Source organism: Enoplosus armatus, chromosome 2, assembly GCF_043641665.1.
Source record: "Enoplosus armatus isolate fEnoArm2 chromosome 2, fEnoArm2.hap1, whole genome shotgun sequence".
NCBI lineage: Eukaryota > Metazoa > Chordata > Actinopteri > Centrarchiformes > Enoplosidae > Enoplosus > Enoplosus armatus.
The window spans coordinates 3,078,622-3,103,249 of NC_092181.1; the positions used below are offsets into that span (position 1 = coordinate 3,078,622).

Consider the following 24,628-nt stretch of genomic DNA (forward strand, 5'->3'; position numbering starts at 1 on the left):
CATGTTATACAATAGTGGGTTCGAATAATAACACGAGGAGGGGTCAGTTATCAAAAAGAAGCCAGTCACACAGGGAGGGGTAAGGGGTTGCAGGGAGGGGGGTTTGCGGAGTGGGAGCCGAGGGGTTGCAGAAAAAGCATCAGGGCCTGTATGGCAAAATGTGGCATCGGCTGAAAGAGGGGGAATGGCTGGGAAGAGGCATTCGGGAATGAAAGGGAGGCAGAAAAGAAACCCTCTTCCCAGAAGCAGTTGAGCATGACCATCAGAGGCCAAACGACAGGGGAGGAAGAAGACCCTGAACAGAGGGACTCGGCTGCTCTCACAGTGCCTGAGCTGGATGTCCAATTTGTTAGTTGGTGTTTGCCGCAGGAATTTGTTTTGACAGCAGCTCAAGCTCTGAAGACTGTAAAGCATTAAACTAAATTAAGACCAAAATTAAGACCTCAGAATGATTGTTTGGTATTTAGGGCATCTGCTGAACAGCATATACCTCGTACACAATATAGTTAAGTAGTATTAACACAGCATCTCGTCAAAAACCAAACAGGCAAACACCTCATCAAGTATGTATGAATGCATTTTTGTCAAAAGTAAAAAAAAAAAAAAAAAAAGTCCCTCCCAAGAATTTGCAAAACAACAGGACAGGCTGGGTTTAAAATGTTTTCTTGTATTCCTATTCTTTCCATCTGGAAGAAGACAAAGCACAATGGTGAGAGAGACCTGTGGTTTTGTCTCTGCTTTTTGCACTTGCTCTCTGGGTTTGGACAAGTGATAAAAAATGCAAGGAATCACAAGGTTGAAACAATCTATATTTAAATGCCATTGTCTCTTTTATACAGCACTGTTCTTTTTTTATCCACTGTCTAAATATTTCTGACTGAACAGTGTTGTTTTTAATTGAACTTGGTGGGACAAAGTAGACAAATATCCCATTAGAAGTGTGTATCTACAGATGGCTTTTTCTACATCTCATATATACTGTACATAGATTTAAAAAAAATACCGTGTTTACATTTGTCCCTGTTTGTCAATAAACAAAGCCCTGCAACAGTTGCACCGAACTTCGAACTTGTGTCTGCGGAGTTTTAGCTGGGGACCACAGGGTCAGAGTGACCCTCAGTTGAGGAGGGAAACAGTAACACTAGCTTGCTTGCTGACCAAAGTTTCAGTAATGACTTTCAGGGTGGCCCACTACATGCAAGGAACATGAGGGGATTCAGTTAACACAAATGGGATGTGCTCGTAACAGTGACCCCGGAACGAACAGGGATGAGGCATTGTGTGTTTTGAGTGTTTTACAAGGACATCAATGAAAGGAGGGTGGTAGGTTATGTGACCCCCATCAAAATTGCTAGTAGGTTTGGTAACAAGAAGCAAAAATAGACACTGTTGTAATACAATTTTACATTTCCCTACAAAAGATTTTATGTTAATTGTTAAAATATTTTTCTGTGAAATAAATAATTTGGGAAAACACATGGTTCAGCTAGAAAGTTAATAAATCTTGCTGTGAGACTGGGAAACATAATATATTTTACTGAATATGTCTGTATCAAATTTAAATGGCAGGACAAATTTCAACATTAACAGCTCTAATAAATGGACCCCAATTAGCAAACACAATTAGAAGCATTAAACCATTGACAAGGCACTGTGCAAAGGTCCTCTTAATGAAGGGATCCACTAAAGAAAAATAAACGAGAGCTCACATGTGACTGGAAAATGAGGCTCTGCTTGAAATGCAACGCAGGATTATTCTCCTTCTCCCACCATCAGAATTCACTGAGTTTTGCAGTCGACATCCCCTTCACCGGTCCCCTTCAGTTTCTTCAGCTCCTTCAGTAGATCCTGTTCAAGGGTTAAGATCTCCTTGGGTTTCTTGTACTGGACAAGAGAGAAGAAAAATAATTACTTCAACATTCTCCCCCTCTCCCTCCTGCACATCCTTCGCTATAATCATGTTCAGAGTGTGCAAAATGTAAAGACAATATCATAAAAGGAGCAATTCTTGCAGCCATAAAAACATTGTTTTAATAGATACAGTTCAACTCTTATGAACATAAACATTGTTTAAATAGAATGATTTTCTTTGGATTTGTAAACATATTTGTTACTTTTGCAATTACATTGATGAGATGATGCTGTTTGGGTGCCTTCAACATGTTAGGTTAGAACACAAATGTAAGAATCAACTTTTAATGCTTACATCTTTATATTTAAAGCATTAGGTAACATAACATTAAAGGCGCAGATTCATGATTCATTTAATTTTGTTGTTGTGTAGGACTTACGCTGACAATTAAAGTGTTGTTGGCGTGAGTGAAGCCGACGGCGGAGCTGTCCAATGGCAGCTGACTGCGATCTAAATCCTCAATACTGAACTTCTTATAATACCTGCGAAGACATGGAGAGGATGTCATAGGTTTGTCATGCCACTGTTTAGACTAATGTATTGTAAACAGTGCCATCTATAGGGAGGACACAAGGATTACAAGCAACAAGTGTGCAACACGGGAATGAAAAGAATCGGTGTTCTCATGCATATTTACTTTTTGTTTGAGGTTTTTATGATGATGCATCTCTCAGACGGCTCCACAGAAACACTGAAGACATCTTTGGAGTAGGGAAGGTTGCGGATTCTCCACTGAAAGCTAGACTTTGTGTCTTTACGCGTGAACACAGGCTGTGGAAACAGAAACATTTAAATCCATGACATTTAGTAATGAAAGTGAACAAAAACAAACAAAAATGTACATTAGAAAACAAAGTGGTTCAACTGTAATTCTTAAGTCTAAGTCATAGAGAACAAAGAAGAAAACCCACATTAGAACAGTTCTCCTTGATCACCTCCGAATCCAAAGAAGTGACAGGGCCTGCGAGTGGTTCCCCAACCTCTACCTGCCATTGGCCCTGAGCTCCAAGTGGGCTTTTATAACGCCATTTTCTTACTGAAAAGTACCAAACAGTTACATAAACTTATGCCATTGAAATTCAGAACACCAGCAGCTACATGCTGCTGTGAAAAAGTCAAAACCTGTTGCTTACCAATGAGCTCATCTGTTTTCAAGTCATACTCTTCCGCCATTTCCTTTCCATCTGTAAAGAGGTAGTGGATCTTCCTTTTTCCTAGTGGTGGATTTTGTAAAGATTTATCATACAAACTAGAACAAAAAGTAAAACAAACAAAATACTGTAATGTGTTTAGAGTTTCAACTAGTTTTAGCACTAAACCAGCACTACATGTGATCGTTCTTAAGATAGTAAGAAATATACTAAACATTTCTTTCATTCTGCAAAGTACAACATTTCACACATTTTTGGTCATATAAAAACAGCTGTAATTGCAGTAAACAGAAACCAGCATGGGTGGATAAAGGGTACAGTTACAGTTTCATTACTGTAAAGTGAGCAGAGATGCTAACAGGAAGGTAGACCTGGCACGTTGAGTACACAGATCTCACAATTAGCTAGATGCTTAAATGAGACGCTTAACCAACTTTAGTCGTCAAGAGCAGTGAGTCACACTGTACCTCTTATTTAGGACACAACTTTTTCAGAAAATGTGCAAAACTGGCGACGAGTGGCTGAGAAATTATAAAAGCGTCTTCTATTGTATGTGTTTCACTGTCCATTTATGTTAAAACAACGCGTGTAATATGCTACAGGGCCAGTTGTGCCACCTGCTTGTTGCATAGTGACAATGTTAGCTGGAAAGCTAGCTAACAGTCTGAGTTAATGAAAATAACTAACGTTAGGCAAAACGAGACTGGCGAGTTGACAAAATCTTTCTATTTGAAAAACTTGTTTTACTTCTGTGTAAGTTACTCACCATCGTGTATCAAAGCGGTTTTCTTTGACGATTTTAAGATATCAATCCAGCTTTGCACAGCCATGTTTCTAAAGATGTTTCTGTTGCATAGGGCCACTTCCGGACTCGACCCGTAACCACAGCAACCGAGCTCGATACACAAATTAAATAGGAAAATATTTATAGAATCAATCAAACTTCCTCATCGTAAAATGTATTACGAACGACCACGATGTAATGTGTAGATTTTGAAGGATACAATTTTAAACAAAAACAACAAAAAAAAAAACTCAACTAATTAACCCGGAAGTAAATTTTGTTTGTTTTTTTTTTCTTCCCGGAAGTGAACTATATGACTTAGACATTTTCGTTTTTTCTGTATGTATGGTTCCATCTGAACAGGGGTAAGAACCTAAATGTTACAGTCCAGAATTTTCTGCCTCAATTGTGTAATTATATTTGGATATGTATATGAATTATAGCACTTTTAAATATGGAGTGAAAATGATGTCTAAATACCGACTGTTTGCTGTTTCTAACGTTAGCATAAGCTAAAAGTAATTTAGTTAGCTAATACTATGTTTTGGTAACAGAGATTGATTTGCTGCTGTGCCAGTTAGCTGAATATCTGCAATGAATACAAGCCGAGACAGCTCCCACTTTTTGCTATTACTGAATCCACACTTCATACCATATACTGATTCTGTAAAGTATACTCTAATGTTGACAATGCAGAGCAATTTACTTATGTACTAAGTGTAAGTTATTTGAGATAACAGGCGTCAATCAAATTGCAGTGGTGAAAACGCACAAAGTACATTTTCTTTAGTACTGTGTACAATTTTGAGATCCTCCGATTTTATACTACTTTATACTGAAATTTCCGCTACGCTTCAGAGGGACATTTTTTTTGGCACTACATTTATGTGACAGCTACAGTTACTAGTAACTTTGCATATTAATGCTTTACTTTCAACATGAATGATCATGTTATCAATTATAATGTGAATTTAGTAGTAAAGTACTGATACCAGACCAGATACAACATTAAAAAGCACCTTGCACAGTAACACATTAGTAATAATACTTAAATATTATAATATTCAATAGTATAACACTGACAGGCAGTGTTTTCTACACATGACCGGGAGTCAGTGACAACACTGACTCTGTCTACATAACGTATACTCTTACTTTTGATACTTAAGTACATTTAAATGATAGTACTTACATACTTTTACTTAATAACCTTTTTGAGTGCATGACCTTATTGTAGTATTTTTTACAATGTCATTTCCCTACTGTCAAATTGTAACTTTTAAAAACCACAGTAGAATTTTAAATATAAAAAGCAAACAAATAGTAACCAAAAAAATATTTTTCAAAGGTTTAATACTTATATTCAGTACATTTTCCAGTGTGAACCCACTACATACTCAGACACCATTAGAATAAGTATATTGTAGTGTACAATTAGTGGTAAACAGCTTATGTTCCAGATTTGTGGATGGGCAAAGTTATAGATAACTTCATTCTGCTTCATGTCACAGGCCACTGGCGCCCCCCTTTAAGAGACAAGATGGAGCCTCGTCATGGGATTATGAAAGCCTTTCCCAAAGTTAAAAGAGCCAGAGTGTTACATGGAAAGGATGCTCCCCCAGTAAAGAAGAAACCTGTTGAATCTGATGTCACAGGTTGTTGCTGTGTTTGTGTGCATATGTGTGTGTGTGTGTGTGTGTGTGTGTGTGCATATGTGTGTGTGTGTGTGTGTGTGTGTGTGTGTGTGTGTGTGTGAGAGAGAGAGTGACTGAAAGAAATTGTGAAGAAAAATTAATTGCAACGCATTCCTCTCTTCTGTCCCAGGAAGCACTTTTAATGGAGTGACAGTGTACATCCTGCCTGCTGGAATCGGAAATGCCAGATGCCAGATCTTCCAAAGACAAATACAGAAGAATGGAGGACAGACAGAGAGTTCACTGTGTCCTAGTGTCACTCATGTTGTTGTAGATGACAACATGGACAGGGACAGGGCTCTGCGCTTACTGAAAGTGGATTGTATGCCCTCTGGAGTCCAACTGCTGAAATGCACTTGGTTGAGCTTGTGCATCAGTGAGAAACAACTGCTGGACGTTGCCAGCTACAGCCTTCTTTTACCCAAGAGGTTACTGACCTAATAGTACTTTTTTTAGAATGCTAATGTCTGAAAGCTGTTGTTACCTTTATCTCTTGATTTAGAGTTTATCACATACATAGACTTACGCTACAGAGAAGCGAGCCCTGGTGAAAGTGTATCTACTTTTTTCAAATTTAAGTATTAACTAAACTGTGTTGACATTGAGACGGCAGATATATATATATCTTATGACATCTTTTAATGTTCTCTAAGGGAACCTGAAACACTGCATGAAAATATTAAAGAAGAGTTGCTGAATGTCAAGCCTGCTGCAGAAACTGTTGTAGAGCCAGTGTCTGATCAAACCAAGCAAGAGGAGACCATAGTCATGGTAGGTTTCCCGGTCGTGTGTAGAAAACACAATTGTACAGGTTTCTTATGGAGTTTTAAAGTCCTTCAGTCGGTAATCATTTGGTACAATCGGGGACAAAAGCTCGACCTTGAACACATAAAAACATGTCTGTGTGTGTGTTGGATTGTTGTTATAGTTTTACATTACATTTTACTCTCAGACAGTCCCAGACACCACAGAGGAAGTGCGAGCAGAGGAAGACGGGGTCTCTCAGAGTGACCTGGAAGCTCTCATCACTGGCCAGCACCCCAAAGAGGAGACCCCTGGCCCCAGCCTTGACCCCGGTCCAGACTATGCTGCTCAGAAGGTGGTCTCGGGGAAGTGGGTCTGTGCCCAGTCCTCTCAGTCCAAAAGTCATAACTTCAACAAGCACATCACAGACAAACTAGAAGTGCTGGCCAAGGCCTACACACACCAGGGGGACAAGTGGAGGGCGCTGGGCTATTCCAAGGCTGTCAACGCACTGAAGAGTTACCACAAGCCAATTACATCATATCAGGTAAACCATTGCAGATGCTTTTAATATTATGTTGTAGGTAGTGTCAGTAATGTTGTTGGATATGCTGTAGCATATACTTTTTCTTGGGGGACAAGCAAATACACAGATTCTTTTTTTTAAATGTATTCACCAGAACTTTTTTTTTTTTGCTTTAGGAGGCTTGTCAGATCCCAGGAATTGGAAAACGCATGGCTGATAAAATTGATGAGATCATGGAGAGCGGTCACCTGCGGAAGCTAGATCACATCGGGGAGGCTGTGCCGGTACTGGAGCTCTTTAGTAACATCTGGGGTGCAGGAGCTAAAACTGCACAGCTGTGGTACCAAATGGTAAGGCATGCGCGCACACACACACACACACATTGAATCAAAATCTTACAGGCATACTTTAATGTGAACTGAGCTATTCACATCATAGTGCAATTTACAACACAGTGACAAGATATCTACTTGTACAAAAACTCTGGATTATAGCCTGATTGATAAATCGGCCAGGCTGATATTAGTTTATTGCCTATATATTGTTTTTTGCAATTTTCAAAAACCTAGTGTCTGTCAGGCTATGGATCTTATTTAATTAGGAGCTTCTTCATCTGTCAAGCAATGGCTCATAAAAAGATTACAATAAAAAAAAAAAAATTAATTACTAAGGCAAGAAGTAAATGGGAGGCAAATGTTGTGAAATGTGAAAAACATTTTCTTAAAAATTGTTATTTGTCTTTTAGGGATTTCGCACTTTGGAGGACATCCGCACAAAAGCCCACCTGAGCAACACTCAGACAATAGGACTCAAGCACTACGATGACTTTCTAGACCGAATGCCCAGAGAAGAAGCAGCAGCCGTTGAGAAAGTGGTAATGCATCTTCATTTGTCGCAACATCTACATGTATCGTTCTGTGATGACGACTGAGATATGTTTAGTGAAGTTTACGTAGAGGTGAGATATCTTTGAAAAAGATTCCCCCTCTACCCCTCAAACAGTTGGATGCAGAAGGCTTGAAGTAGGAAAAAGTTTGTGTCAGCGTTCCTTGACTGCTTGATAATGGGAAAGCCAGACCGTGTTCTCACAAAGTGGAGCATCCCAAAGGGGAAAACTAACTCTTGAAACTTGCTGCATCTTGAGTTATCCAGATACCTGTTCACTCCCGAGCGTTGAGTACAACGCTAGTTGTTTTCATATTGTATTACTTGGATTTTCTTTTTCCTCCAAAGCTGCCAGATAGAAAGTGCACATGAGATAGATGACTAAAGCATGTGTACTCCCTCAGGCGTGTCAAAGTAATACGTGATGCTTTAGCGAACCTACCTCCCAGTATTTGGCTGGAAGCGGTTAAAAGCTTACTTGTATGCCAGTGGGGGGATGTGGGGGCACGGTAAAACAAGAGAACATTTTCTATTTTTGAGAAGCCAAAGATTTAAAAAAGCTCCATCACTCTAGGATAGATAGGATAAATGATAGCCATTATTTTGTGTCTTTTTTGGGGCGGTATGTGCAGGTGAGGGATGCTACCCAGGCCATAGACCCACACCTGGTGGCGATGGCATGTGGCTCCTACCGACGGAGAAAGGCCACATGTGGAGATGTTGACGTACTTATATCTCATCCTGATGGCAAGTCCCACAAGGGCGTTTTCAGCAAAGTGTTGCAGAGCCTCCATGACAGTGGTAAGCCACATCTTTTTTAGGCGCCAAGGATTTTCTCATGTCTTATTCATGGCTTTGTTTTCCTTCAGAGAAACTGAAAAAACCCAACTGTTTATTTCTAAGGGTTTTTGACAGACGACCTGGTGAGCCACGAGGAGAATGGAGAGCAGAAGAAATACATGGGTGTGTGCCGTTTGCCAGGACCTGGCCACCGGCATCGCAGGCTGGACATCATCGTGGTGCCCTACAATGAATTTGCCTGTTCTCTCATGTATTTCACGGGGTCGGCACACTTCAACCGCTCAATGAGAGCCCTGGCAAAGACAAAAAGCATGAGCTTATCAGAGCATTCGCTGAACAAAGATGTGGTGCGTCAGGGTAACTTGAAGGTGTATGGCGGCACTCCACTCCCTACACTGACAGAGAAGGATGTTTTTAGTCTTTTAGGCATACCATACAGACATGCTCATGAAAGGGACTGGTGATGATTTGTCAATCACCAAGCCAATCACAATGTCTTGTCTGGTTTTATGGAAAAATCATGATGATGATGATGAATGATAACGGAAACTGCAATTATGCTCAAACAGCCCATTTTAAGGATGTTTTACTGCTCCACAGATCACGTAAGAGCCCTGTTTGACTTGAATGCTAATTTTATTCTACAGATTTAAAGGGTTGGGTTCACTCAAATTTCAAAAACAACAACTTTTCTTACTTAACCCTAGCTGCATCTGTCCCTCCAGATTGCCGAAGTGGCATGTGCCAAGGTTTTGAGATGTCCATTATTATCACCCCAATACAATACAATGAATGGGATTTTGTTCAGAGGTCCAGAGCCTTTAAAAATCTGCATTAAAAAAAGAAGTTGTTTACAAATTGATATTTGTAAAAATTCCATAATAAAAGGCTGGCAGCAAAACTTTCAATGGCGAATATCTCGAGACAGGTAAATCCAAAACCATCTACAGGGCTAGATACCACTAGAGTTATGTGGAAAAATATTTGATTTTGGAAGTTGAGTGAAAGACATTTTTATATAGGAGATGCTTGATGACACTATATTTTATGAAAGATGAGTAATGATAATAAAACGTATTAATATGGCAGATCTCTCTCTCTTCCTGTGTCTTCCTTAAATTAACATGTTTTGACATTGGATCATGAGGAAAGAGAGGATGACTGTTTTTTTTCCAACATGTGGTCACTTAAACTAGATAAGAAGAACCCAGGAAGATAACAAGACCATGCACTGGAGACGCACCGATCAGTGATTGGTCAGCCTTTTCCCAGCTGGTCCGCGCTGTCCAATTGCGGGTCAGTCCGTAAAACCAGTGGCGATCCACTCAATTGAACGCCCATCACGTTGCGCACATGGATCGGGTCGAGGTGACCACGCCACACCCAGCAGACCGAGGCAGAGTGGCTGTGCTGGAGGAGCGGCTTGTGTAACAGCTATATCAGTCTGTGGCACCAACAGCAACCAGTTGCGCCAGCACCGTGCCTTGTTGAAATGTCCAGTACGCAGAGGAGGCGGCGCATGCAGCGGCCTCTCAGCGCGACGGGGGCTGAGAAATAGTTCAGGATATTTCGGACGCAGTTTGTGAACAACAGTGTTTGCATGCGTATGTGTTTGCCGTAGTTGTAGCCACTTCCCGGAGGAATGAGAGGCGTATGTTCGGCTCTTAAAATGGGATTGTTTTTGCACGCTGTCGGCTCTGTCACCCCCACCGAGTCCGCAGCAGACAGGGTAAGGTTGAGCAGTCAAAAACAAGGCTCTCTGTCACAGGTCTTTTAGCTAGCTAGTCACCCAGCTAAGTTAGCAAAATGTCAAACTACACACGCGTTGGCTCATTAAAAAGTAGCCCAATAATTATTGCAGCATAGTGTATATGTCGTCGTTAGATATTGGTCCGCTTTAATTTGTACTGTGCTGTCAAGAAAGATGTTAGCATGCTTGCTAAGTTCGGATGCTAGCTGCGGTAGCATTGTTGAAGTGAAGGGACACTCGTGAGTCAGGGCCTTGCTCTGTTGTGTTTATGGTAGAGGGTTGACATTTTAGCCAGAAGTGAGTTGCATAAACAACAAAAGCAGTTCTTCAGGTATGAATGCAGACACACCGCCGACGTTAGACAACTAATAACAACTTGCACTTATTGGTACACGAGATTTGTAATGATCTCTGCCAGCAAAACAGAAAATGGCTCTTATTATTTAATGAACTATTCTGTGTCAAGATAATGTCTGTGTGTTGACAATGACGTCGTTGTAATCTCTTATTCACCGGGTCATCTGGCAGTTTAGTACTTACAAGAAATGATTATGTTTAAAGAGAACTATGACTTATTATCATCTTATTATGAAGTGCACACATTGAAGTACAGTCTCCAGGCTTTCTCCTTTCATCTTTATAATAACAAGTCACATTGATGTAAACCTCCACAGTTCATCACAGGGACATTCATGAAGAGTTGTAGGGGATCAGAATACAATATTTAATTCTGAATTGATTGTTCTGCCCAGAGTCCACAAGTCACTGTTCAATTCACTGTTTCAGTTGGAGTGAATTCACCTTATAACCTCTGTTCTGCTGGGAACCACAAAGTCAGCTTTAAATAATTCTCAATCTGAGCAGCGTTACCTTTTTGATGCCACATGTTTTGCAGCCATGCAGGGTGTGCAATATTACATATTGTTGTGTTCGTTATGACTGTACTTCATGTATCATTTGAGTGGGTGGGTTGGTGTAATTAGTCAGCATCTGGTACTGCTCTTTATCTGAATTTGATTTTCACGTAGTATATTTAGACGTACGTATATTTAGTCGACAATTATCCTTGATCATATGACAGTTCAGTGGAAACTTTCAAGGGCGAGCGCAGTGCACTGAGATGCACTAAAATGGAGGTATATAATGCTTTTTTGATGTGCTAATGGTGTTCGATCCATCTACCGAAAATCATACAAAGCAAAGCATTGTAGGGCATGATGAGTATGAAACCATAAACTCGCAAACTAAGTAAGACTGGTTTATAATTGTATGCGCAGTAACAACCTTCTGCATTTTTGCTGATTACAGACTCAATGATTTATCAGAATAACTTTTTTTCGTGAGCTAGACTAGACCCCATCACTGCTGTTTTCCTTTGACCAGAAAAAAAAAAAGTAAATCCAAAGCAGTGATATGCAGTGGCTCTTGAAATTTGCAGTGATGTGTTGCCATTACTGTAAATACAAGCTATTTGTCGTGAGAAACTAGGGAGGAAACTTATCAGTTATCACCCGTATCAGGACTTGACCAGTCCTTTCATACAAGATATCGCCCTCTTTGTTTTTATCTGCAGCAAATGTCCTAAAGTATCTCTGAAGGTTCACATAAGTGTTGAAGGTTTTAGTTCGAGACACAAACTAATAAACTAAGTTGGGTTTCTAAATTGTTACCACATTTGGTCTCGCGTGCAGTGTCTGTATCTGTTTGTTATCAGTGCATGCCTGTGTGCATAAACCGTAGAGTTATGATACTACATATTTGCAGGCCGTTGTTAGACATTATTTTAAGAAGATCTTAAGTGGTAGAATAATGCCTGGGAACAGGAGACTGTCACACATTGGTACATGCGCAGCTGATGGCTCTTAGACAATAGTTGCAACACATGGCCCTGAGCTATATCTGCTATTTGCATTCACCCATCTCAACACTTCATACAACACAGAGTCAGCTGTATATTATCTATGTCATTGCATTATCGTAACCAGTGATCACATGTTACTGTCAGACATTTCTCATTAGTTCTCATCAGCAGTTCACAGCATACAGTTTTCACTCCATTATACAGTGCACTGTTTGAAAAAAGTGAGAGATGAAAGATGTATGACTCAATATCAGTGTGGATGATGCAGTATGTGGCTTTCAGGGTGGAAAATCACTGTCTAAATCTTATTTACAGCCTGATTATATATATTTCTTTTTGTTTCTTCAGCCAGCATGTCCACAAAACGCATTGTTGTAGTTCTTGATCTGTCAAAAAAAAGTGCACTTCTCACTGACATGAACTGGATGTGATGCGTTCAGGGGCTGTTGTCTCAAGAACTTGGCAGCTTCTTTGTTTCATTACACAGCTGTTTATTGAAGCTATAAAGAAAGGACTATTGAGGCACATGCTTGATGATTTGTCTTTTTACCTAATGCTTTGACTAAGACTAAAAGCTGAATTACCTTTTTAATGCATCAAAAAAAATCAATGTTCATATTACATTAATGACAATATTTGTGTTGCACTATATAAAATATAAGTAATGATAATTCTGCAAGGTGTAGTTTAGCCTGTCAAGTCCATGATGAATGTTCTGCTTGACTCTGCCTGATGTGTCTGCCTTCAGGACGCTGGTAATGTCAGCTTTAACTCTTACCTGGCACCAACAGTTCTGTGTCAAAGCTTGATTGTAGTTATTAACTATTATAAACAGCTGGAGTCTAAATCTTGAATCTAAAACATACTGTACGTTCTAACTGTTGGCGTTCTAACAATTTAACCTTGTTGAACTGACCTCAGCTGTTGCAATTTGGAAGACGTTCTTTGGGGGAATGTCAGGTATAAATGGTTGCTAGAAATGCGTCAGCTGTGTTTTGTTCTGCGTGACCTTGATGACTATGAAAGAGCACCTTTCTTTGTTGCAGGACAGAATAATAAATAAGGGGTCAGCGAGGTCTTTACGTGCATCAGCTAACTTGCCAAGTCCTACAGGCCTGTGCTAAGTGGATCAGCACTGACTGTGCGGTCAAGAATTAACTAAGAACTGTAGCCACTTATCTCCAGGAGCAGCATTCGATAGTCACCAGGGGATTTTTAAACTGTTCTCATTGTCCACTCATTTCAACAGCTTCTCATTATTGAGGTTGATTATTTTCTAACGCAGCAATAATTACTGGGATGGTAACTAAATCCGCCTTTAATCAGGTAGTATAGCATGAGAGAGCTGGATTGTTTCAGTGTTGCCTGGTTGGATGGGAGACTGAGGAATCTGGTCCTTCCAGATTCTTTGCTCAGTCACTGTCAGTCTTACAGTATAAGTAAAAAAAAAAGTTACTCAGGGAGGGTTTCAGATGACCTAGATCTTTTCAGGTGCAGCTCTTTGACTAACATCCCATCACCTAAGTTTTCCTGCCACTCAAGTTGGTTGTGTTTTGTGGAGTCACATGCATATTAAAGATTAGATTGAGCCCCTTTTCTTTATGAAGGCCTTTTTGCGAAAATCCCGACCCCCTTTCAGTACCCGGCTATATATGCAGCACAGGCTGCAGACCCAAACAAACTAGATGGTTATCGGTATCGAATTGCAAAAAGGGCCTAGCCTGCCAAGTGGAGAGCATGTGGTGGAGGATAGTTAGTGAGTCAGTAAAAACAGCTGAAGTTATCAGAGGGAAGAGCAGAACATCATGTTTTTATTACACAGAGAATAAAATCCCTCTATGTTGATAACGTTGAAACAGCTGTTGAGAAATGATTCATCTGTCAGGTTTGATGTTGCGGCCACATTTAATGTCAGCATTTTGGCTTTTGCTGACCTGGTGTGTCATGTGTGACGAATCATTCCTGCGTTACTGCTCTGCGTCTGGTTGTCTCTGAGCTTTTTCTTGCTGTTCTCTCCCTGCATCACACTTGACACACACCTCTCACCGCTCTGTACGCCTTATTATCATGCAGAGGCCCAGCTAGGAGCTCACTCTCCGCTGCTGCTTGGAAATTTCCGTAGAGCAATCCTTGTCCACTGTTTGGGCCTGGATTGGAGTGGGGTGAGGGAGGTAGGGAGGTGTGTGTGTGTGTGTGTGTGTGTGTGACAGAGAGAGAGAGAGAAGGAGAGAGAGACAGTGAGAGTATGTTTGAGAGCTGTTTGACTTCTGTGGGATAATGACCCATGAGGTGGAGGGACTTGTCTGGGATTTTTGGACCCTGGATCATCATGCCTCTCAATCTGGGACCTGTGCTGGTAATCTATAGAGAGAAAAACTGTCCTTGTATAGAACTTTGGCTGGCTAATCATTAAGCTAATCTAGAAGAAAACATCTGAGGGATCTTCCTGGAAAAATCCATAGACCTTTCTCATGAGAGGAGTTTGATTACAGTGCTCCCTTGTCTCTCGGCACTATGCTGATCTCTGAGCTGATTATCATCTAGCCTAGTGTCCTTCCACAACTTTTCACGGGGATGATGGATCTGCTTAGTCAGGTTTACTTTTGATCAGGTGAAGCTGCTAGTTCGCTATATTGACAGTGGAGACAAATGCCTCATTGATTGTGGATGAAAGTGGACTGTTGTCTCAAACATCTTCTGATATTTTCATTTAGGCCTCAGCTCAACTTTTAGGTTGAAATTGTCTGTTAGATCTTGGGCGACATACTGAGTGGTTTTGTGCTGGCTGCGATTCAAAAATGTGCACTTGATATGGGCCTTAAACACTGATGAAATTCTAGTAGCTTACCAGCACAAGTGCTCGGAACTTGTTTACTCCAGATTCATAGCTAAGTATAAATGTGGCGTCCCGATCTCAGCAGTGTTCTCATTATTATTCTAAATCAAAGATCAGGGCTAGGCATGTAAAACGTGCTCTGTTCCCATCCTGTACTACATACGAACTAATCTTTATAGCATACTGTGTTTTTGTAGTTGGTAGAGATATCAACATACTTACCATTTTGTTCTAACAGGTAATGATACAATACCTGTGCTATCAGACAGAATCCACTGAAAATTAAACTTATTAAAAAGAAAGCAGTCTTTCCAAAGATTTACTCCTTTTTCACCACCTTTCCCACATTATTTACATTCTTTTGCAGCTTTTAGTATTGCCTCCATTTCCTTTGTGAATTGCATTGTGGGACATTAGTGTACATCAACATCACTTTGGATATACTAATTATTGTCATTTTTCCAGTGTGTACATACTGTATATATATTTATATATATATGTATCATGCTACTTAAAACCTGTTTAGAAAAATGCACATGTGGAGCTGAGACATAATTAATGTTATTAGTAACACCTATTTGTACTGTGACCAAATGCGAGCAACAGAGGGGACACTCTTGAAACTACCCTCAGTTGTAAGGATTGTTTTTACTAAGATGTCATATCACTTTTCGCCCCGCTAGTGAGAACATGGTGCTCTAACGATGGCGGTTAGTTGGTCAGTTCAAGCCACTTTGGTTTTGTCGGCTGTAAGCAGCAACGAGGGAAAATCATATAACCCATATAAAATTGAATTGAACATTAAAATTCAGTACAGACAACTGAAACGAACAAGAAGACAAATTACAAATGTTCATAATTCGGATGGGCTTCTAGAATGACACCAATGCAAGACGGCTGCGCTTCCTCAGAGTGAACATGATGCTCTGCGAAAGTGCCAACAGCCCATGAACACGACTAGCAGCACTCCAAAAACACTGAAATCTCATGGCCTTAGTTAACTGTTTTATTTTAGACTGGGCTGTGTGTTAGTGTCTGAAAGTAACATCATGTATATAATGTGTTGCATTACACCCATCCTTTGTTACACACTGGTGATCTCAATTTAACTCATGTAGCATCTAAGAACAGTTAGGATTTAGGTTGCGTCATCGTACTGGGGGCAAATATTTCCTGAATCAATTATTTTTTTAGGTTTTTAGTTGGACTTAATGTAGATGAATTTAGCGATTTGTTTTTACTGTGTTTCTGTTGATCAGTGTAAAACACTGAACAAATGTAATTTCACCCTGTGTGAGTCAAAAAATAAAACATGAAACATGGTGGGGGGCTCTGTTTTTAAAAAAAAAAAAAAAAAAAAAAAAAAAAAAAAAATGTTATTGGCACTGCACACCATAACCAGACACCTGTAGCTGGTGTTTTATTATTTTTTTAAAGTTGAGATGTTGATAATACATTCCTCTTAAAGTGGCACTGCTTCTCTCCTGCAGAGCCTCCTGCACTGTGAAGGCGTTAACAACCAAAGCTACATCTGTGAGTCCGGACACTGCTGCGGGGAGTCTCAGTGCTGCAGCTACTACTATGAGCTCTGGTGTAAGTATCCTTCTTTCCCTTCATCCTTCTTTTCTCTTTACCCCTTCTCGCCCTCCCTCTCTGTATCCACAATATTTCTCACAATTCCTTGGGTGCGACTTCCAGTCCTTCCTGTCGTTGAAACGGCGTCAGTTTTGTTCCATTTTCTCAGAGCTGTTTGAAAGCAAATGATCTTGGAACACAACTTGTCATACTTTAAACAGGATAATGTTGTCACACCTCTGCCTTCTGCTCATGGGGTACAGTAGCATATTTAGCTACTTCATTCATTCTGTTTCTACCGACTGTGAAGCAATGAACAATCTGAAAAGCTCTGACGCTTATCAGATGTCGGGTGAGTTTTATTGAAGGAGGTGGGACACAGCCTTGTCTGTCTAGCAGACAAGGAGCCAAGTCAGAGCCTCAGAGCCCCTCTTCACCAGGCAGGGGTTTTAGTTTCAACATCAGGTGAAATACAGACAACAGGGTGCTCGTGTATTGCAGATGTAGAGAACAGTGAGTCCTCTAAGAGCCAGTGTAATCTACAAGTACCTCCATACAGAACAACGCTAACCTGTAGGAAGTGTCTTACTCTTCATGAGACCTATGTTAAACTAAGTCCTGTCCAGGTGGAGAGGTTGACTCAGAGTGAGACACAGAGCGCATCACAACTGTGGCACGATGCACGGAAGCTAGTGACCACTAGTAACCCACAAAACAATTTCTGAGTGAACACTGGCATCTAAACATGGAAAAGAAAATGAGGACACGCAACTCCTGGAGGCTCAAGGGCCCACTGTGAAGAGGAAAGGCCGGGTGGTGTGACCTGACCATCCCTGGTTTGGAGCCAGTCCAGATGGAATTTTGGATGCAACACATCAACATATTTCCTTGAGATTAAGTGTCCCCTCAAAAGTGCCATGTCACTTGAAGTGTTTCTTGGGCGGCCAAATGGTGACATCCAACGCTCAAGTGATGGGCAGTATGTCCAGTGTTCCAGCGGGCAGACTGGGTGCTGCCTCCAGGTGGGTGAAGAATATGTTGACCCATAAATTGGCAGTATTTCAACGAATGTCACAGATTTTTGTGAACCTCCATTTTAAGCAAATGTTTTTTTCAGATCCAGCTGACAATGATATGTGTGGGGCTGCAGAGCTGCAAGTCGGCCACCTGGACATCAGCTGAGCACCTGGAATTGGACGTTTTATTTAACAAATGCTACACAGAGAAAATGTTTATTTTTCACATGCACCTGAAGATTAGTGGATGATTTTGTTGCTAGGAGGATGAAGCTCTGCCCCAAATATCTGGAACTTTTGAAAATAAATAAAACAAATGGCAGGTGAAACGTGTTTGCAGTACACACAACAGAAACACAAAGAACACTGTATAAAGTTGAAAAATAAAAATGTTTCATTTGCTTCATTTCAATTGCTAGAAATGTTAGTCATACTCTGGACTACCATAAAATAGTGAGAGCAGAGTGGTGGTAGGTCTCCTTGAGTTATAGAAACTAACTAACTAAAAGAGATCATTTGTCTGGGTTCCTGTCTTTATCAATGGTTTGAATTCTACTTCAGAGGCCTTTTCACCTTGACAAAATACATTTATACAGTTAAACTAGACACTTTAGTTGTTGAATGTTATTTATTAGCTGTACCTCATTCCAGTCTTTGGAAATGTGAAAGATCACTTCCAGACATGTTAGCACAGAGAAACTTTCCCCCCTTCAGCGCATAAACTCTGCATATGGATCATTCTGCACAGTGAAGCTCAAACAGCCAAGTCAATCAAGCAAAACACATATTTTAGTGGAGGGGGGGCTTTGAACATGTCAAATGAACTGCAACTACAGGTATGTTTAGTGTTAGCTGCACCTCATTCCACATTTGATTTTACTGTATGTGTTTTGAAGTGCAGTATTAAATGTCTTGCTTTCCACTTGAGATAAGCTCACTGCTGAAATTCACTCTAAACCAGCACAAATCAATTTTTGGGAGCTAACTGGCGCTGTTTGAGAAAGAATCTTGTGCACCCTCAGGCGCCTTATTGTTGGCTCGACATGAATGAATTCACTGCGTGTGAACGCTGTAATGTAGAGCACTTACATCAATCACATCAAGCTCACCTGATGGCATCAAATACAGTTTTAACATTTATTAGATAACAATAAATCGGCCAATAGTATTTTTTACATAAACACACCAAGGTACATACTGAGCAGGACGTTTTACAGTGGAAAAAAATGGACTTGTCACAAACTGGTGACACTGTTTCTAATTACTTTCAAACCCAGTTTGTTGTTTCTGTGCTGCACTTTTTTGTTACCTATCAGCCAACACTCGGATGTCTGCCGATGCATCAGTCTAGCTAGACTACTAACCCTGACCAACATAGTTGGACTGGTGTAATTTTTTCCACTTTATTCTGTCTGTTCGTGTGTCTATATATATATATATATAAATATTGTAGGGTAATTTGCAGGAAGGGTTGTGGTAGGACTGGACGATATGATGTATAATCTGTATTACAATTAATTGTCACAATATTTTTCAAAATTTGAGTCAGTAAGAGATTCATAATGTCTGTAATTCAGACTTAGTTCAGTCCTACGGGTTCAAGGACAGAGGTCGGTATGGCAGTTGGTGTTTGTTCTTCACACACTGACTTACGGATTCATATTACAATATTATTAATGACCTGATGAAGAACACGCCACTGCTGCCTTTACTCGTGGTTTAGATGTAACCCAGCTTTTTCAGAATTTGTACAGTGTGGACGGGCAGCCATGTGGCCACAAAATGTTGCAATAATCAACTAAAATGATTAAGAGGCCAGAGCAGAAGAAGACACGTTTCATATCGACTGTATTCATGTACAGTCATGAATATCTGAAGGCAACTTAATAAGAAATAGGTTGGTAATGATGCGTGCAAGACATTATTGACTTGAGCTGAAAATCTGAGATGCTGAATTGGTATATCCTGATGACTACACAGCACCAGCAGAGATGCACTGTCTGCCATGCTGCATACCTTACGTTCTTATTTTCCAGAGACACAGGCTGCCTTGCCCTGTAGTCCTTGAAGTGAAGTTCCCACATTTTTTTGTCTCGACGTAGCCCGTTCCACTTATTTAAAACACAGTAAACACAAACGGGGGCGCTTTTATTTTTTTTTTTAAACCTCGCTCAGTTTTTGTTCCCTGCTGCTGTTTAGACTGGATTAGTATAAATTCCACAAATAACTCTTCTGTAGAAAAGTGGGACTTCATGCCAAATGGAAAAGGCACAGATTGTTCTTAAACAATCACATTGTGTTGGGATGTTTTTGTCATAATGTTTGTGCCAAAGAAGAACGCCATCTGCAAATGAGATTTCTCTAATTGTGTTTTATTGCTATTGTCCTCCCAAGATTTCTACATTTTGAAATTAATGACTTTTTTATTTTCCTGCAGAAGCAGAATATTCAGAAAAGATTTATGTCTCTGAAAGTGAGAAACCAGAGAACTCAGAATTCAGCATGTGATACAGCTGTGGTGTCAAATGTGAGGTTGCTCCATACAGAAAGAATTGTGAGAGACTTTAAATCTGTCAGTGCTTCTGTCAGATGTATTGTTAAGAATGGACTTGGACCTCTCTGATGATTGAGCTGATTCTATGCCGTAAAATAATAAAAAGCATAATGCAAAACATACAGTATACAAGCATGTGAATGTTTCACTGTGTTAGAACCAGATGTCGGCAGTATTTGATCTGCAGTGTTATGTTAGTGTTAGCAGCAGGCACTTTATGTTACATCACCACAAGCTAGTTCAGTTAAACATTATGGATGTAGTAGAGCACATGTTAAACCTTTTCATCACCATGAGTTCATTTTAGAATAAGAATAGTAAACAAGTTAGAGGGAGCTCCGCTGTGAGCATGACTTGACCGTGTTGATCTTCTCACTTTAGGGTTTTGGTTGGTTTGGGCGATCATCTTCATTTTGAGCTGCTGCTGCGTGTGTCACCATCGCCGCACCAAACACCGGCTGCAGCAGCAACAACGGCAGCACGAGATCAACCTCATCGCTTACCGCGAAGCACACAACTACCCCTCTGTGCCCTTCTACTTCAGTAAGAGCTAACCACTCGAACATACGCAACATGATGATAATACATGATGTCCAACTGGTTTGGGTCGTATTAATTCTATTGATGACTGATAACAGTTATTTATATGACTACTGACTACTTGAATCATTTTCATATTAATGGATAATGGACCCAATGACTATATGCGGTGTGAAAGGGGTTGCTTGTAGTGACACACCCACAGAGAATGATCACCCGACTCTGCAGTTTCCCTCAGCTCTATGGAGCTGTCTTCTGCTCTCCAGCTGCAACAAGCAAAAAGTTCTGATAAAAAGTTCTACCTGCCCAGCACCAAACAGCAGACAGTTAGCACAGTTAGTGACTAGCTGCTGAACACAATGGAGCAGTTAGCAACTAATGAGCCAGATATTTCCCTCAGGAAGTCGGTGAAGAGCAAAACGTAGCTAAACGTAGAGTGAATATTGGACTTGGATTTGCCAGATGGACAGAATCACGACTCCTAATGAATGCTAACGCTGCTCTGCTGAGTGTGTAGAGAGACAACTGTTTGCTAACACATGTACTACAACAACTTTATTAGGTGATAATATCAATGTTGTGGCGCTGCCCCCAAGTGGCAAAAAAAAAAAAAAAGATCTAGTACCAATCCCAATACTACTCAGTGATGGCTTTGTAATTTCAGAAACAAGTATACTTTAAAACAAATCTTAATAATGATGGTGATAATAAACTAGAAATTGAGCAGAGTGTAATTTTTCATGTTGGTTCGCTTATCGTTGTCAAGTCAGTCAGCTTGAGTGAGTAAAGAAGGCTCCCTGGTTAGAATATCAGGTCATTGATGAGTAAAAATTATTTATCAATGTTGTTTACAAATGATGCATGTTAAGTACCCTGTAATAGTGAATCCTGAGTGAAACAATAAAGCCACAGAATATAATACTTTTACAATTTTACAATTAACTTGAAAGAGCTGTTAAAAAGAATGTTTTGTAATGCAGAAGCCCTTTTTAGTACCCAGCAAACTTAATAACGGTGCACACTGTGTATTATATTGTATGTGTATTCTGTGGTCATTAAAACAATGTCATGTAGTCCAGGAGCTTCCTTCATTGTCTCTTGGAAAGAAAACGTGAACTGTAGAACTACTTTCTTTCAAGAATAATTTCAATAAACAGTTTTCCAGTTACGTCAAACTGAGGAATTCAAAACTGGTGACAAGCAAAGCAGGTGGTGCCTGGCTCAAATGTAATGTTTGCACTGAGATGTATCCCTGGTTTCACACAGCGTCAGAACCTTCCCTGTTTGCATGCCCCAGTTTTCAGGAAACGGCCAGCATTGCTCTCTTGGTACCTCGCCAGCGTTGCAACACCATCTCGCACAGTGCTGCCTTCAGGCCCTCAGCACAGGGCTGACCCAGAAATTAGTTTGTTTTGTCACATTTGTCCCCCTATTGCTTTGGGAATGCTTGAATAGTGGCCTGGGAAGTTCAGTGAGGTCACACTGAAAGTTTTAGGGGTCAGACGGTGGTGTTTATTTAAAGGAAAAACTAACCCCTTTGCATGTTGCTTGTCTTGCGAAATGTATTTACTTTTTGTGCTTTTTTTCTAGTCAAAGCTTTTTCTTCCATCTTTTCCTCGTCAGGGTTTCTGCCAAACTACCTCCTGCCTGACTATGAAGAGGTGGTTAACCGGCCACCAACTCCACCCCCTCCCTACAGTGCCTTACACACAAGCCCATCCTCAGTGGCTTCTAGTCCACTGGCCCCTGAGCAGCAGGACTGTCCAACCATCCAGCCCACTCCGGTGCCCCCGGTCTCCGACGGCCTGTGTTGCAGACCCAGCCTAGAGGAACCACAACCGCCCACCTCAGACTTTAGGCCAAAGCCTGACAACAAGCCCATGCAGACAGCACAAGATTCAGGCATGATACTGCTGTCAGATGGGCTCAATAGGGAGGGACTTACCAGCCAGGAGAAAAGAAGTGGAAGTGGGGACGACTCCTGCAAGGACCCCCTGCTGAAGGACCTGTCAGAGGGTTGCGCTGAGGACAAAGATCGACTCCCCAATGGAAGGAGGAGGCGATTCACAGGGGACTCTGGGATTGAGGTGTGTGTGTGCAGCACACGTGGGAGCAGCGGTTTAAGTGGAGCTGGAGGGACGGGCCAGGAAGGCAAGGAGTTGAGGGAGCTGCAGAGCCTGCTGGGGCGCGAGGGACATGACGAGGAGGAGGAGGCGGGCGACTTCTGCGACAGCTGCGGTCATCGCGCCTCCTTCAGTGTGGAGGAGGAGCAGGCACTGGGCGGGCTGGAGAGGCGGGTCGCACGTGGGCCGCCGGGACCCCCTCAGCCGGCTCACCAGATAGGCAGCGCTTCTCTCCACCCACCCGTGTGCCTCCTCCTCCACACCATCAACGAGCAAGAGGGGCCGCACCACAGCACCAGCACTGAACCACAGGGCTGAAACCCAGTTAACACACCTTTGTGTCGTAGAGGGAAGGAGAGAGCACTTGAGACAGAGCATGGAGGCGTAAGCTGAGCAAGTGTTTTATGTCCAAATGCTTTCTAAGCGAGTATTTTTATGAATCTTAGATAAAACAGGTGTGGGAGCAGGAAGTGGAATCTCAACTAACAATGATAGAGATGCAGATGTTGAGAGAGCCTGCTCCTCCCCACACTGGAACAGTGGCCTTAACCTGTGTATTTGGGGTTATATCTGGGCAGCACAAGCCCTTTAACAGCCTGTGGCAATTGAGACTTCTCACACTGCGCACACACACACAGTCGTTCAGTTGGCGCTCTCATGCAGCAGAAGCTACTGATACACAGTCAAAGACTCGATAGCTGAAGCTGTGACGTCAGGACAATCACTGCCCAGGATGAATGCAGCTCTCCTCACCAGGTGCTTGCAATAATTCTGCAAAGCCGTTCTCTGCAGGCAGGAAACTGTGTAGAAAAAACACACATACACACACAGCAGGAACATTTTGGATGAGTGCAATGTGGAATTACCACAGTGTGTGCTTATGCAAACTGATACAGTACAGGGACACTAGAACAAGGCCATGTGGGACGTCCCGTTAGACTCATGCTTCTAAAGTGCTTTTTCAGCGATTTAAAAACCGCTCTGCCTTGCGTTGTTGCCTGTTGTTGCTCTCTATCTGCATCGCTAGTGATAGAGAAGTATAAGTGCATTAACAAACCTTCATGTGAGCAGTTCCTATTTTGCACAAAATATATTTATCTTTATAAATTAAGCTTTTAGCTTAAAAAAAAAATCAAAACAGAAAATGCGATCTTTCATTAATTCAGTCTTAAATTTGCCGCACATGATTAGCCTTGTAGGGTTTTGCTGTAACATCTGTAAGAAATGGACCTAGGGAATGCAACAGAATCACTTTGTACACATGTACACAATCATTTTTTAAAATTTAATGAATGTTTGTAGGGTGTGCCTACCGCCCAAAAAAAGCAGAATTTTGATGAACAATGATGCGCTTTAGTGAAACTGAGAGACTGTGAGAAAGCAGGTACCAAAAGCAAGAAAAGAATATTAAGCTTCTTTATTAAGCTTCTCAGTCATTTCAATAGATTACCACCTTCACCAGCTCTACGGTATAAAAACAGAAACATTTACACTCTTTGTATTGGATTTTCATATCAGCGCAATTTTACCTTGCCTTTACTGTGGTAATCATTGATTCAAACATTAATAACAGCTTCCTGAGGGGTCCATTAAGGCTGATCTCATTTCAACCAAAATATGGCTTACCTATGGCTGACCCCGACGATCTTTTGTATTTGTGCTATTCAATCTAAGGGGAAATGCTCCTTTTAGGGAAGAAAAAAACATAATATAATTTTGTAGTGTATGTGTATTGGGTTTTCATCATTTACTCAACTTTATATAAAGGGGATTAATCCCATAATGGCCATGGATGTGGAGCAAACAGCCAGATGGCCCAAAATCAGAATCAGAATCAGAAAGGGCAATTTTAGAACAAGATGAACGGTCATGAACA

General features: G+C 41.0%; 3 protein-coding genes across 4 annotated transcripts; 2 read left to right on the top strand and 1 right to left on the bottom strand.

The window, feature by feature from the left end:
- Positions 1 to 1,472: 1,472 nt before the first annotated feature.
- On the bottom strand, positions 1,473 to 3,893 carry dpcd (deleted in primary ciliary dyskinesia homolog (mouse)). Of its 2 annotated transcripts, none has more exons than XM_070922265.1 (6): positions 3,830 to 3,893; positions 3,046 to 3,126; positions 2,824 to 2,948; positions 2,550 to 2,683; positions 2,292 to 2,355; positions 1,473 to 1,884 (listed from the first exon to the last, which is right to left on the bottom strand). In XM_070922265.1, exons 1-6 carry the CDS (start codon positions 3,891 to 3,893, stop codon positions 1,780 to 1,782), a joined length of 573 nt encoding a protein of 190 aa, XP_070778366.1. In that variant the 3' UTR covers positions 1,473 to 1,779. The 2 variants fall into 2 exon arrangements, with proteins under 2 accessions (XP_070778366.1, XP_070778360.1); XM_070922259.1 differs by having other exon boundaries at positions 2,292 to 2,394.
- A 308-nt stretch (positions 3,894 to 4,201) lies between these two features.
- poll (polymerase (DNA directed), lambda) lies at positions 4,202 to 9,578 on the top strand. Its single transcript, XM_070921216.1, has 9 exons — positions 4,202 to 4,212; positions 5,359 to 5,502; positions 5,672 to 5,969; positions 6,195 to 6,312; positions 6,494 to 6,832; positions 6,988 to 7,161; positions 7,557 to 7,685; positions 8,329 to 8,497; positions 8,600 to 9,578. The coding sequence occupies exons 2-9, from the start codon at positions 5,388 to 5,390 to the stop codon at positions 8,959 to 8,961; spliced, it is 1,704 nt and encodes a 567-aa protein (XP_070777317.1). The 5' UTR covers positions 4,202 to 4,212; positions 5,359 to 5,387; the 3' UTR covers positions 8,962 to 9,578.
- A 433-nt stretch (positions 9,579 to 10,011) lies between these two features.
- Positions 10,012 to 23,070, top strand: wbp1lb (WW domain binding protein 1-like b). The gene is made up of 4 exons (XM_070923524.1): positions 10,012 to 10,226; positions 16,435 to 16,537; positions 20,471 to 20,632; positions 22,253 to 23,070. The coding sequence occupies exons 1-4, from the start codon at positions 10,140 to 10,142 to the stop codon at positions 23,068 to 23,070; spliced, it is 1,170 nt and encodes a 389-aa protein (XP_070779625.1). The 5' UTR covers positions 10,012 to 10,139.
- Positions 23,071 to 24,628: the final 1,558 nt, after the last annotated feature.